This window comes from Corvus brachyrhynchos, unplaced genomic scaffold, assembly GCF_000691975.1.
Source record: "Corvus brachyrhynchos isolate BGI_N302 unplaced genomic scaffold, ASM69197v1 scaffold412, whole genome shotgun sequence".
In the NCBI taxonomy this organism is placed as follows: domain Eukaryota; kingdom Metazoa; phylum Chordata; class Aves; order Passeriformes; family Corvidae; genus Corvus; species Corvus brachyrhynchos.
In genome coordinates this window covers 771046-786020 of record NW_008236761.1, presented here as the reverse complement: position 1 = coordinate 786020, position 14975 = coordinate 771046, and the positions used below count along the sequence as shown (strand labels likewise).

At 53.4% G+C, this 14975-nt stretch overlaps 1 protein-coding gene across 1 annotated transcript in view; it reads left to right on the top strand.

The window, feature by feature from the left end:
* CHRDL2 (chordin like 2) overlaps window positions 1–13085 on the top strand; it is a 22562-nt gene extending 9477 nt beyond the window's left edge. Inside the window, exons 5-11 of the mRNA XM_017727098.1 lie at window positions 1–4; window positions 320–375; window positions 2195–2363; window positions 3273–3467; window positions 6600–6782; window positions 10182–10274; window positions 12077–13085. The exon at window positions 1–4 is cut by the window's left edge and continues 90 nt beyond it. Of these exons, the coding sequence (XP_017582587.1) occupies window positions 1–4; window positions 320–375; window positions 2195–2363; window positions 3273–3467; window positions 6600–6782; window positions 10182–10274; window positions 12077–12156 (780 nt within the window). The 3' untranslated portion in view covers window positions 12157–13085. The remainder of the gene's footprint in view (window positions 5–319; window positions 376–2194; window positions 2364–3272; window positions 3468–6599; window positions 6783–10181; window positions 10275–12076) is intronic.
* The last annotated feature ends 1890 nt before the right edge of the window (window positions 13086–14975 follow it).

The following is a 14975-nucleotide window of genomic DNA, read 5'->3' as shown; positions in this document are numbered from 1 at the left end:
AAAGGTAACGAGGCTGGGACTGAGGGCTGGGAGACTCCAGCTGGTTGCCACCTGACAGCAGGAGCCATTTCAAGCCACTTTAGCAGGATTTTGGAAGCCTGAGCTGTAAATCAGGCCACTTGTTATCTCTTGGTTGCACTGGGAAACAAAAGCTGGGGGCTTGGGTTTTCCTTGGGTAATAGGAATTGCATGTGCAAAGCTCCTGTCTCTCCAGACTCCCAGGTAGGCCAGCACCTGAAGGAGAGCTGCTTTCAGCAACAGAGAGCAAACCTCCATTTAGCCCCACAGCATCTCCCAGGACAATGTTTTTCCCTTGCAGATGGCTCCTTTGAGAAGTCCACGGAAGAGGAATCCCTGCAGTTAAACAGAGGTGTTGTACGTGACATTTGTGTTTTAAAGCTCTGCTTCTTGCTTCTAGCACAGCTCCCTGAACAGCTCACAGGATGCCCTAGCACATTGTCCTCTACCCCAGCAGCTCTAGGAGGACACTCAGATCCTTGCACAGCAGGACCATGGACACCTGATTTGCAGGTGAATCGTGCCATGGAATTTAATCTAGCTGAGGGATATCAGCCTAGGTGACACCTCAGGCCACCAGGGAAAGACTCTTCTACTCTCCCTCTGCAGCATCTTAGGGACATGGTTTGGTGAGGGACCTGGCAGTGGCAGGGAAAGGGTTGGACTCGATGACCTTAGAGAACTTTTCCAACCTAAATGATTCCGATTCTATGGTTCTATAACATCTTTGGAAGTGCAAAAGACCAGCAGGAACTGGAAATCTGGGACACTTCTCCTCCTTGTTGGCCAATGTCTGCCAGCTCAAACAGCTGAAGGACGTTGTCAGAGCAGACCCAGAGGTGACCAACAGCCAGGCCTGACCTGTGTCCATAGAGTCAGATGCCCAAATCTCTCTTGGGAGAGTTTCTCCTCCAGGAGAAGGTGTCTCCGCTCCCCTTGGGCTTGAAGGTGTCCTGCCTCCCACGCAAGAGGGCAGTGCTGGAGCTGGCCACCACTGCCTTCCCCAAGCTGGTTGTATCAGCAGGGCCAGTAAGTTAAGAGTGCTTCCTTGGCTGCCAAGGGTTCCTTCACGGCGACATTTCAGAGCTGGGCAGCCCATGCCAGGTCTGTGGGATTAGGTCACTTAGCTCCTGGCTCAGCCCTTTTCCATACTGCTCCACCACCTATAAAATCTCCAAAATAGACACAAGGGGACCCTTTGTGCTGCGTGCCTTGTCCCAACACTCTGCTCTTGGAAGCCTGGGATGTTCCTGGGATGTTCCTGGGATTCCAGTCCTGCTGGCTGGCGGCGCCATTCCAACTCTCCTGGTCCCTGCCAGGTGAGAGAGCAGGATATGGCCCATTCTCACCTTTCTGATCCTGTTTGAGCCACACAGATGCCAGTCCTCGTCTTCCCGTCTAGGAAAGACCAGCCCATTTCCCTGTGTGCGTTAGGGACGTAGGACCTCACATGCGTCTCTGAGGGCATTGGGCTGAGCTTAGGGAGGGAAAGGTGCTGCCCCAGTGAGGGTGCCCCACGTGAGGAGGACACCAGTGTGGGACACTGACACCAGTTGCTCAGCACCCCTTGGGTGGTGGCAGCAGCAAGATGGGGAAGGGGCTGGAGCCCCACGAGCGGCTGAGGGAACTGGGAAAGGGGCTCAGCCTGGAGCAAAGGAGGCTCAGGGGGGACTTTGTGGCTCTGCACAAGTCCCTGACAGGAGGGGGCAGCCGGGGGGGGGGATCAGGCTCTGCTCCCAGGGAACAGGAACAGGAGGAGAGGGAACAGCCTCAGGCTGGGCCAGGGGAGGCTCAGGTTGGATATTAGGGAAACTTCTTTCCCCAAAGGGCTGTCCAGCCCTGGCACAGCTGCCCAGGGCAGTGGCGAGTCCCCATCCCCAAAGGGATTTAAAGTTGTGTGGATGTGGTGGATGTGGCACTTGGGGACACAGGTTAGTGGCGGCCTTGGCAGTGCTGAGGGAATGGTTGGGCTCCATGATCTCAGAGGAATTCTCCAACCTAAGCATTTCTGTGATTTATATGGCTTTTGGGGCATTGCTTATCCCTGTGGTCTCTGCCCCTTCCACTCCTGATGGAAGGTGTGCAGGACACAGCATGGCTTTTTCCAGCATGCTTTGGAGTGAGAACAACTCAACTGCCTGAATCTGAACCCCCTCTTCTCTCTGGCTGCTCACAGAGACACTCACAAGACCAGTGCTTGGGAGAGGTGATGGGGAGGAAGCCGCCTGGAGCCACCATGTCCACTGTTCTCAGTTCTTCCCTGGAGTTAATTCCCAGGAGCTTCAAACCCAAGGGAACAGGTGGCACCACCGTGAAGATCGTCTTGAAAGAGAAGCACAAGAAAGGTAAGGGACAGAGAGGCCAGGCAGTCTGTATGTGGCTTAAAGTGGCTTCTCCAGGACTTGGAATTCTTCAGGGAATCTCATTCAGTAGCAGGTTTCCACCAGCAAATCCTGCTCCCCACTCTTCCACAGCCAGCCTCACCCAGGTATCTCAGTCCTCGCGCCCACAGCCTCCTGACTGCATGCACTTTCCAAAATGGGTTGGAAGAAGAGTGGTCCTTGGAATGTTCTGGAGATCTGGGACTTGGGAAGGAAGGAGCTCAGCTGGAAGGCTCCACATGGACCTTCCAGGACAGTGCCACAGAAGGGCAGGATATTCCTCCTTGTAACTGTGTGCAAGTGCTGGGTCTGACGCAGCGCTGTCCCAGGTGTTGCTCCTGGAGGAGAGAGTAAGACAGTGAGATGAGGAGGCAAGCCCCTTGATCCAAAGGGGGGAATAGCAGGTCCTTTCTCCTCTTGGTGGCTCTCCCGTCACTGTGCCTCCAGAAGGGCTCTTTCTAGTCCTTGGAGATGAAGCCCTGGAGGAAATTTTGGGACCTCCAAAAATTTCCATGGAGGAGTCAGCAGGTGGCACTCTTCACTGTGCTTCATTCCTGTGACAGCCTCGGAGGGACCCTGGGCTTCCAGAGGTTGGGAGGCAGGTGAGGTCCTGCCCACACTTGCCCTTGTCCCCACCAGGGTGGTCAAACCCAGCAGACCCATCTCCTGGCGCCTGCTCCCTCTGTCCCATGGCACCTCCTGGGTGTGGTGGCTGTGGTATCCCAGTGACTACTGCCAGGGGACCTCGTTCCTCGACACAGCAGGACCACCCATGTCTGAGGTGCTGAAATGCAGTGACTCCACCGAGCCTTGGGTTTACAAAGAGAAGAAGGATTTATTTCCGCAAGCAGCTCTTTTCTCTCTCTCCTCCAGCTTGTGTTTACAATGGGAAGACCTACTCCCATGGGGAAGTGTGGCACCCCGTCTTCCGGCTCTACGGCCTCCTGCCCTGCATCCTCTGCACGTGCAGGGATGGCGTCCAGGACTGCCAGAAGATCACATGCCCCAAGGAGTATCCGTGTGAATACCCAGAGAAAGTAGACGGGAAATGCTGTAAAATATGTCCAGGTAGGTGGGATCCTGCCTGCTCCTGCTGCTGCCTTCCAGTTCCTTCCTTAACCTTGGTTTAAAGCCTCAGGCTGACAGATGTGTAGGGATTCACATCACTGGTGGCCAGAATTCACACCAGACAAGTTCAGCAGAGCAAGCACTGGTGGAAGGGTTGGCTTTTCTGGGAGGGCAGTAGGACTCCTCCAAGGTAAGGAAGCTGCACTGACCCCCAAAAGTTTCCATCTGTTGGGAGGATGAAGTCTGGAGAAAGACGCTCCAGGCGGGACACACTGAGAGTGCTCAGACAGATGGGAGGTGCTTTCAGGGGAGAGGACACAGTCTGTTCTCCAAACCTCTAGGTGGGACAAAAATCAGAGGTTTACATTGTGGCAGCTGAGCTGTAGGTGTGAAGGGAGAAGGGAGGACACTTCCCAGGAGAGGGGTTGCCTGTGGTACTCATGGTTTGTTGGAGCTGGAACTCCTCATCTCTGGAAGTGGAGGTTGAACACACAGATTTTGGGGTGTCCAGGTAGAACTGGGCTGGGACATGGAAAGGGGCTGGAGCCCCAGGAGCTGCTGAGGGAGCTGGGAAAGGGGCTCAGCCTGGAGCAAAGGAGGCTCAGAGGGGACCTTGTGGCTCTGCACAACTCCCTGACAGGAGGGGGCAGCTGGGGGGGGTTCGGGCTCTGCTGCCAGGGAACAGGGACAGGAGGAGAGGGAACGGCCTCAGGCTGGGCCAGGGGAGGTTTGGATTGGATGTTACAGAAAATTTCTTCCCCCAAAGGGTCTGTCCAGCCCTGGCACAGCTGCCCAGGGCAGTGGTGAGTCCCCATCCCCAGAGGGATTTAAAAGCTGTGTCGATGTGGCACTTGGGGACATGGATCAGTGGTGCCTTAGCAGTGCTGGGGGTACAGTTGGGCTTGATGATGTCAAAGGTCTTTTCCAAACTGAATGGTTCTGTGATTCCATGGTGGAGAAGACCACTTTTCCTTTCCTGTTCAGTGTGTTTTGGGTCTCAGCTCCTTGGTCTTTGGAAAGCTGTTTGCCTTAAACCACAGACCTGGCAAAGATGTGGCAGGGATGACATCTCCTCCTGGTCCCACTGGAGAATGTTTTGTGGATTATACCTCTCTGAACTGACATTTATCAGGAGATGTTCAGCTGATGGACCGCCCACAGCTTCCCTGGGGAGTGTAAAGGTACCTGAGTGTCTTTGAGCCTGGCTGCAGGTGCAGCAGATTGTGCGTGATCCCCTCTGATCAGCATCTTCAAGGGGTTTCTGTGGAGGGGTCTCACCCAGGAGAGCAAGCAAAGGGCACTGCCGTGTTTTGGAATGGCTGCAAAGTCATTTGAGCTGAGATTTTCAAGGTTTTCCAGCCCCTGAGCAGAGAGGTTCTGGGATGGCCTCCCTGGGGGAGTGAAGGGCAGAAGCTCAGCTTGTTTTAATAAGGTTTTTGATGTGTTTATGAGCAGGATTTATGATGTGGTGCCTGGTGGGAATGGGATGTGATGACTGAGCAGAGCCCTTCCAGTCTTGCATTCCCACTCCAGTGGGTCTCTCTGGTTTAAAGCTGACAACTTTCCCTGCTTGGATCTCTTGTCTGTTGTTCAGACTTCATTTTATTTCCAATTAAACACCCTGATGCAGCCAAAATGATTTTGTTCTTGCTTTCCAGTTCTCACAGATAGCGATCACACACACACACATTGCTCAGCCAAGTTACATCCCTGCCCTTTCCTTCCCTGCATGGAGGCTTTGCCCAGCTTCTTTTTCCAGGTGCTTTCTGTGACTGTGCTTATCTTCCTCCTTTGTACCCCGTAACTTAGAGAGGAACACTAAGGGATTTTGCTGAAGGGACCCTGATCCCGGGAATGGCTGCGATGTGTTGTTTGGATGTGGGGAACACGGCTGTGGGCAGAGCAGGTGACCATGACCTCTGTGTCCCTGCTCCTCCTCCCTGATGCTGTGGGCAGTCGAGCGGCTCCAGCGGGGAGCTCCTGAGTTGTTAAATTCCTGTTGAATTCCGGGGGTTCCTTTCCTGCTGTGAAGGTGGGGCTTTAATCATGGGCTCCATGATCTTAAAGGGCTTTTCCGGCTTTAACAACTCCACGCTTCTGTGAATGCCCTGGAGCAGGTGAAGTTTAAGGCTCTGGGACAGAGGTTTCCCTGCTCCCTGACCCCACAGTGGGAGGAATGAGGGTGCTGGGCTGTGCTCATCCCCCTCTTCCTCACGCTGAACTGCAGAACTGAGAGCCTGTCCTCTGGTTGCTGACAAGCTTTGCTTCCCTTTAAATTGGGACTTCTATCCCCTCTCAGAGAAGAAGAGCTCAGGACCACCCCAGAAAGCCTGGGGGAGAGCAGAATCAGGCCTAAAATAACTGTCTTACTAAAATAAACCCCAGGCATCTATTTATAGCCAAACTTTCTTTCGAGTAGTGTAAAAAGTTTCAGCATCCAAACTGACTGGGAGAACAAGGCTAAATTCAGCAGAGCTGGGCTCCTCTGCATTCCAAGGACCACAACCAAAGGCAATAAATCTCCTTCCAAAACCATGGGGGATTCTTAATTACTCCAGATACATTAAAAAAAAGAGGGAAAAATTAGCAGCTCTTCTTTACCAAGAATGCTGAAAAAGTCACGTAGGACCCAGTGTGGATGTCCTTGTGGTGACACCCCGTGTAGCGAGGGTGCTGGCGCTGGTGCTGAGCCCACCTGTGGGGCTGAGCCGGGTGTGCTGCCCAGGCAGCCCAGGCTCCTTTGCTGTGGACTCATCCCTTGGCTCCCCTGATGTTCCTCCTCCAGTGGGAGCGAGGTAGGAAGTGGGGAATCCAGCCTGTGCTTTGTGGCGATGGTGGCATCAAGGTCACTGCAGAGAGTATGAGGGATCCAGATGGACAAAATCCCCTTCCCCATTCCACTGGCACAGAGGCTGCCAGAGTCAGGGGGAATGAGAAACGTGAGAATGAGGAGGTCCACAGGTCCCTTATTAACCTCTCCTTTGCTGCTGGTTCTGATGCTGGGGACTGGATCATGGGACAGACACGACTGTGCCACGTGGCACCAAAGCCAAGATGCCTTTTCCATGACCTGGGTGCTGAGATGGTCCTTCCTGCCCCTTTTTAATGAGCTCTGTCCTTGTGTTTGCTCAGAAACCAGAGTCAAACCCACGGATGAAATCACCACCCCCCGGTGTAGCAGGAGCCCCAGCCGTGTCCTGGTGTACACATTTGTGCCGCCACACTCCGAGCCCTCCAAGGAGATCCTCAGGACCATGGCGATCGAGAAGGAGCTGGCAGAAGAGGTGGAAATCTACAACTGGAAGTTGATTAAAGGTGAGCACCATTATGAAAGCAGCCAGCAGAGCAGGAGGTGTGTGTGGAAACCTGATGCTTTCCAAGCTTTGTTCGATTTTTCTGGCTTTTCTAGAGGTGCTCCACCCCTCGCGTGATGAATCAAAACCTGCTGACAGCAGGCTGTCTCTTCTGCCTCCCCCATTTCATACTCTTTTCCTGCATTCCATGCAGACTGGGGGCTGGAAACCACTTTTGGCCCCACTATACCTCACCATGAGCTGCAACACCATCTGGAGGCACAGCACACGGGCAAGCAAGACAAGGGCCTTGGGGCTGCTCCTCCAAACCTCCCTGCTCTCATGCCAAATGCACATGGAAAACAAACAAAAAAAATTCTTCTGGTCACTCCGTGGTTTTGCTTTTGCTCTTTTTTTATACCCCAGTCCACCTACAGCGTGAAAGCTGCTGCAAAGGTGCACACAAGGGGGATGAATTGTCCCCAGCGCACTTTTTGGATGGGTGGATTTGGATGCTCCTGTTGTTGTGTCCTCTGGACGTCGAAGCACAGCAAATACGCTGTCAAACAGCACCAATCTCTTGCTCTCTCCCCACGCCTTCAGCTTTGCTCTTATAGACCAGAGGAGTCCAGGGACACCTGGTCCTGTAGATATTTGTGCTGTTTCTCTGCAGCCCATGGAAGCATCCCAGTGCCCCAGTCCTGAGTTTCCATCTGACATACTCTACCCCAAAAAACTTGAGCACTTAAGGTTGGTTGTATGTTTGCTACGGATCCAATGACCCTCGGCCTGCATCTGCTGGGCATGTGTAGCCAGGTGTTCTGGTCTCCTGGTATGTCTGTGTTCCACATCACTCCCTAGGGAGACCTCAGCCAGCTGCTGAGACTGGGCACACATGGACAGCAGCCCGAGAAATTAACTCCGGAGACAGAGCCCTGGCTGCCACCATGTTTCCATCCTGCCCCTGCCATTCTCCATGCTCCCCGGTGCCCTCCTGCCCGTGCTCCCGCGCCTCAGCGGGGCCTCCCTCACAATGGCACCTTGTAGCTGAGGACAGCTCTGAGCCCACGCTGTCTGGGCCCCGCCGCTTCCTCCCCTTGCTCCTTGGCACGGGGCAGCACCCAAACCTTCTCGGCACCTTCCGAGGCCAAAAGCTTCACGTCTGCATGGAGCTCCCAAGCCCTGCCAGCCAGGGACAGGGGAGGCCCTTGTCCCTGAGGCCAACACAGCTCTTTTGCTTGGCAGACTGAAGTGTTATTATTGGGAGAGAGCATGAGCTCACTCACATATGGATTCCACCTCTCCATGGTCCATCACTCTACCAACAGAGCAGAGTGTGTGGAGTAGAGAGGCTGCAAGTCACGCCTGGACCTCGTCCATCTGCCTTTGTATGGGCTCATGATACCTACGTGGCCTCATCTATTTCTGGGCCAGGATGGTTTCCTCCATGAAGCAGGAGTTGGGAGGAGAAACCAGCACCAATTCCCAGACAAAAGTTTTACCCAGCTGGCTGGTGGCACACGACTGGCCTCCAGAAGAGTTGCAGAGCAGGCTTCCCCATCTTTTAGGGGTCTGAACATCACCAGGAGTTTTGAAAAGTGGCTTTCTGATGTTTTTGACCTGTTGTCCTCTCGCTATAGGCCCTGTTAAGAAGTCCATCCCCATCTTTCTTACAAACCCCCTTCGAAGCACCAAGAACGGTGGTGCGTGCCCGACAGCCCCAGCAGCTCGCTCCATCTCCCCCCAAACGCTGCCAGGAACGCTGCTGCCTGTTGGATGGGATGTGCTTGCCAGGAATGGCACTGCCCTGTGCCAGCTCCATCCATCCTGCCTCTCCGCTGCTGGACTGTTTTCTCCCTATGCCTGCTGGAGCATGGCCTGCGTTCCTGCTCTGCTCCCCAGCTCCTGGCATGCATCAGGAACGACCATCCCGGGGGGCAAAGGTCTCAGCCAGCTCTCTGAGAGCTCTTGGGGGAGCATTATCTAGGTCGGTTGATTAAAAGATGTTTATCTCTTGTAGCTCTTGTTTAAAATATCCTCTTGGTTACTAATGTGCTGGAAAGTGCTTCATCAGCCCCGGGGACTGTAAGCACACCCTCCTGCTCCTTTCTAAGTATAGACCAGAAGGATTTATTGAACACTTGTGCCTTTCTTGCGTCAATAACAGTTTTATTATCTCCATCCAGTATCTTCTTTTGTTACTGGTAGGACTTCTTTACCCAACCCACTGAAAGGACTAATTAATAGTCCAAATATCCATCCATTTCTCTCTATGTCTTTGACTTCCTGTACTAACTTTCCGCAGTGGATAATGTCTAATTTATATGGATTGTGAGGCGCTTCCCCTTCATTACATACTCTTTTTGTGTGTAATTGCTGCTGGGAATCAGGGAAAGTCTCTTAACCAAATAAGGGGGACCATGTTTCCTCTCACATTTGCTGGCAGCAAGAGGCTGAGTACTCCGGGAGCCTGAGGGAGAGGTGGGGAAGGATATTCCAGGCATCCCTGCCTGGTTTGTCATGCCTTGCAGGAGAAAAAGAATATCATAACCCCTAATCCCACAAGAAGGTCACTTTCATTGCTAAATGCAGATTCTGGTTTGCCTGGGTCAAACATCTGAGTCAGGCACCTCCACTAAGAGGACAATGCTGGCAGGGGCAGAAATACCAATCTCTGCTGAGGTCACTTGTGTTTTTTCCTGTCTGGAGGAATTTCAGCACTGGTGACAAAGAGATAGAAAACTTTGGTCCCTGGCTGCTTCCAGGACAGGAAATCATCTGAGCATGGAGGGGTCTCTGCAGTCGGGGAACATGGGTGGTTGAGAGTGAGCAGAGGGGACAAGGATCCCAGCATCCCCTTGCTCTCACCTTTATTTCTTTGATGGTTTTAGGGGAGACTTGAACTCCTCCAGGGCAAGATGCTTTCTGGAGCAACACAATCCTATTGCTTTCACTGCTGCATGGTGAAACATCCTGATTCAACAAGCAGTGACTCTTTTCATAGAACCATAGAATCTTAGAAAGGTTTGGGTTGGAAGGGAGCTTTGAGCCCATCCCATTCCACATCCCTGCTGTGGGATGGGACACCTCCCACTAGACCAGGTTGCTTCAACCTGGCCTTGGACACTTCCAGGGGTGGAGCAGCCACAGCTTCTCTGGGCAATCTGTGCCAGGGCCTCCCCACCCTCACAGGGGAGAATTTCCTCCTAATATCTAATCTGATACTTAAATGAGATGTTTCCTGGCCTTGGCCCACCCTGGATTCATTCCCAGTTCCCACCAGGCTTTGGCAGCAGGTCCTGCACCAAACCAGGACCCTGGGGCAGCCAGGGCAGGCAGTGTCAGGAGGGAACAGAGAATCCAAACCTGTGTGAGCCTTGAATCGGACGCTGCAGAACCTGATGCCGTGTCCCTTCTGCAGGAATATTCCATCTGATCCAGACCAAGAAGATCAGCAAACAAGAATTCAAGCAAGAAGCACAAAACTTCAGGCTGATCACCAGGACGAATGAAGGTAGGGAGAGAAAAATCCCATTTCCTGACTCCTCCAGCGCTCCCTGCCCCAACCAACCTCCTGATTTCCTGCTCTGCTCTGGCCATTCCAAACAGGCTGCAAAATCCCAGCATGGCATGGGGAGCTGAACCATGGGGAAAATGCTTGTGCAAGTGTAGCTGGGTTGGGGCTGACCTGTCTTCACATCCATACGCAACACTCCTGGTTAACAGCCACATTTTCACTTTATGGTATTGGAAAGGGCAGCCAGCTTTCTAAAAGTGGATGCACTCTTGTGAAATCCAGAGGTTTTGTCTCTCCAGAGCCCGTAAAACTGTTTGATTTTTATATCTAATCCATCTGGTGGTACTGGGAGCATGGGGGGAGGAAAAAAAAATGATGCGAGGGATTAGCAAAAAAATAAACTGTTGAAATATTTAAAAAAATCATTCTGGACGTTCCGGGATGTGCGTAAACATGACAAAGAGCAGCAATGCTGGGGCACATGCTGGGAGTGCCTGCATGGAGCGAAGCTGCCACGCTGTTTCCTGCTGGCTGCCTCCTCGCCTGGCTGCGTTGGGGTTTAATGGGATGGGTTCGGATCAGAGCCGTGCCCGCAGTGCCCAGCACCCATGGGTTATGGGGTCAGTCGGAACAGCGCTGCTGCCCAGCGCGCACAGCGCTCCCGGTGCCCCAGGGACGCTGGGGGTTGGTTTTCACCCCTAGTCCCTTTGAGACAGCAGCTTTTGACCAAACCCCGGGCGATTTTCCAGTCCCTGCTCCCAGGCTGGGCTTCACACCCTGGTGGAGTCTCTGGAATGTGCCTCCTTCTTCTTGCCTCAGTTTCCCCTGACAAATAACCCTGTTGTGAAATAACCACTGCCGTGGCTGCAAGTTCTAGGAAAGCTCTGACCGGTGATTTCTTCACAGCAGGAGATTAATTCAGCTAGAAAATATTCCCTCCACCCCCGGAGTGGTGACATTGGGGCCGCATAATCCTTGCTGGGACTGCACTGGGGGAAGAGAACACCTGGAGGGAAAACACCTCCACCCACCTCCTGCACATTGGGGGATTCTTTGTGGGAGCATGGAGAGGGATTGGGACACTTTGTCCTGATTTTGGGGGGGTTTGCAGTTCCACATTTGATTTGCTGGGACTCTGCAGCTCCTTGAGGGATTCAGAGGGATTCCTTCTTTTTCTGCAGCAGGATTTTCCCCTACCATGGGTGCTGAATGCAGACCCAAGGCTGAGGCAGCAGCAGAAAGATGAATATAAATGGGGGGGTTTTGAGCAACCCAACCCAAACAAGTGGGGCTGACAGAAGAGAGGAGAGAGCCATATCTGTCCACTGCCCATGAAACTGAAATTGTGGCTTTGTGAGGTTGAGACAAAAGACAAGCAAAATGCTTCTTCCCCCAAGAGGCAGAAAGTCAGCCCAAAGCTGAGACATGCCAGGGAGGACATGGACCTAACACCATGTCAAAGCACCCCTTGGGGAGGTGGAGAGGGGGAGTCTGAGCCCCTTTTCTTTTCACACTGTGCAAGTGTTTTCCAGAAAAGTATTGTAAGGGCCGTTGATTGTCCCATTAATTGCAGTGCAAGGGCAAGAGGGCCCCTCCAAGCACCATTTTAACTGCGAGATGACAAAGTCTGGGGCTTGGATCACTTACAGGCTGCTCTGACCACGGCCGCTGTAGTGTGCAGAGCTCTCCCACAGCGAGCTCCTTGCGGATCCTGCAGTGCCGAGGGTGCTACACATGGGGCAATTGTGCTTTCCTGCTCCAAGGCTGCTCCTAATGTGAGTCTGTCGTTGCTCATCCAGGTCACTGGAACATCTTCCGAGCCCAGACGTCGGAGCTGAGGATGACAGAAAGCCCAGAGAAGGAAACAAAGAACTTGTAAAGCAAAGAACCTTTCTGTAGCTAATGATTTATCTACACACAGACACACATACACATATATATGAACTCCAGAGCTGCATTATTAAATAGACTGGCACTGCAATACAGGTTACACTAGTGGAAACTCCAGGAACTCCAGAGAACAATCCCAATCCATTGGTGTCGAAGCCGCAGCCGTGTAGGTGCCTCTCTCCAGCGGGAGAGTGCAGGAGGTTGGCTGTCACCTCCCGCTATCCCAAAGATGTCGGCTGAGCAGAGGGAGGAGGGAGAGATGGAGGAGGGGCGAGACCTGGTGCGGCACGAGGAGGTGGGATCCAGCCCGGACACCCCGGCGTTCCTGAGGAGCACCAGGAGCGCGCAGCAAAGCAGAACACAACCGTGCTCCTTACCAGCTGCTGGTGGAAAGGTGACCTGCAAAGAAAGAAAAACCATCCCTCTTTCTTTCCTTGGAGCCCCTGGGAGCTGCAAAGGGGTTTTTTTGGCTGAATGCCCTCCAAAGGGTGTTTTTTGAAAAATCTCCTCTCTTCCAGCTGGGACGATACTTTTCCCTTCTTTGCAGGTCACTTGGAAATGTAGGTTCTGGGAGGACCCACCTGCTGGCAGGGTCTGAGACCCTGAACACTGCACTAAGGTCACTACTAAGCATTTATTGTGCTATATATTTATATCTATCCTATATAATATCTATGGGGCTGTATTCACAGGAGAGGCATCTCCCAAAGGGCAAACAGGATCATTTCTGCAGCATGGGGAGGAGGGCATGCAGCAGCATCACCTTCCCCCTGTCTGGAAATAACTTTGGGGGATTTTCAGGTTGTTTTGGTACATGTATTTATCCTAGGATTCTTGTTATTTTCTGTTTTGATAAATCTATTTATTTGGAGATCCAACTCTGTCTGACAAATCTGATTAAAACATCTTCTTGATTCAGCTTCCTGTGCTGGTTCTCTTTTCCCTGTACGGTCTGTGTTAAGGCTCGGGGGCCCTGGTGGGGTCTGGTTCCCTTGCACTCACTCAGGCAGCATCCTCAGGGTTGGGATGCAGGATGGAGGCACACAGAGAGATCCCACGGATGCTTTGCTCATCCGTAGGGGATCACCCCTTCCCATTTGCTTGTGGTCTGCTCACAGCTCTGGGCTGAAAACAGAGCTTGGGGCTGGGGCCCTGAGCTGGCACTGCTCACCAGGGCCACATAACAGGGCTAAGGTTATCCAGGAAAAAATCCCAGTGAGGCCTTGAGCATCAGGGTGCTCCCCATGGCGTGAGGTGAAGGGAGAGGGTGAAGCCACCTCCTTGCCCCACGCCCACCTGCATGGCGGTAGCTGCGCACAGGCAGGGAGGATGCTGCCAGGCCTTGGGCAGAGCCTGACCCCTCTCTTGTCAGCCTAATTAGCTGGCCCTTGTGTGATCCAATTGGAGCTGAGCCGAGGGCCAATTTGTGCTCATTTACCAGAAGTGGCAGGTTTGGAATGAAGCTGCTCTGGTGGATTCATAGGGAAGGCTGGGAGAAAAGCAGCATGGATTCTGCACTGCCTGGTCCAGGTGAGGTTTCCTGCAGGTATCTACAGGGTGCTGGGCCCACACAGGCTGTCCTGGGACCATAGACACTAAGCCCAGACACAGACAGACCTCTCGAGTGCAACTCAGCTGCATGCCTTACGCACAGAACTCCTCGGCCATGTCCAGGAGGGTGGTGGATGCTGCTGGATGCTCCGTGGCCAGGAGAAACCCTTTGGTGAGCAGCAATAGAGGAACCTGCATGGGGGCAGTCTCTTCTCCCAGGGAACAAGTGACAGGACAAGAGGAAATGCCCTCAAGTTGCGCCAGAGGAGCTTCAGGTTGTATGTTAGGGGAAATTCCTTCCCCAAAAGGGCTGTCCAGCCCTGGTACAGCTGCCCAGGGCAGTGGTGGAGTCCCCATCCCGGGAGGGATTTAAAGCTGTGTGGATGTGGCACTTGGGGACGTGGGTTAGTGGCGGCCTTGGCAGGGCTGGGGAAACAGTAGAACTGGATGGTATCAGAGGGTTTTCCCAACCAGAACAATTCAGTGACTCTGTGATTCTATGGATGTGATCCCTGACATCCCTCCCTGAGCAATTCCTGCCCAGAGTGAGGTACATTGTACAGAGAACACCACACATCTGAAGTGACCACAGAGCTTCCTCGCCCCGGTGCTGCATTGCCCTGGACTCCTGGCTGAGCCCTCGACATTAACAGTGATGTGCAGGATGGAGTTTCTTTGGAGAGAGGTTCATGGAAGCACAAGGTGGAGATGGAAAAATCTCATCCTAAGGAGTTTCCCCCCAGGAGATGCTAGTGCTGCCTGGTCCCTTCCTGGGAAACATGGATGGCATTGTCCTGGTGCAGCTGCTCTGGGGGGAACAGGGTTTGCTCTGCCCCTGCTGCTGTTGTCCTTGCACTGAAGGTGGTCCCAGCAAACAGGGTTTGGTGCTGACTGCACCCACCAAGAAGGGAGATGGGGAAGTCTCCAAAAATGCCGTTTGTGTGATGTGGCTCTTCCATTCTCCCCTGACACCCCCAGCTCTGCTGGCCTGTCTCCAGAGCAGAGGGATGGGAGGGAGAAGACACCAGCCTCCCCTTGGCTTACCGGTGTCAGAGATTTCCATTTCCCCCAGGACTGTAAAGGCCCATCCTGTCGGAGTGCTGGGAACACGCACAAGGGCCACACGGGCTGGTGGCCGAGCTCTGTCGCAGCACTGCTGGGGACACGTGGCTGTGACGGGGCCGAGGGACAGGCTGTGGGCTGGCCGGGGCTGTGGGCAGCGAGCAATCCCTGCAGCGGTGTCAGTGACTCCCAGTG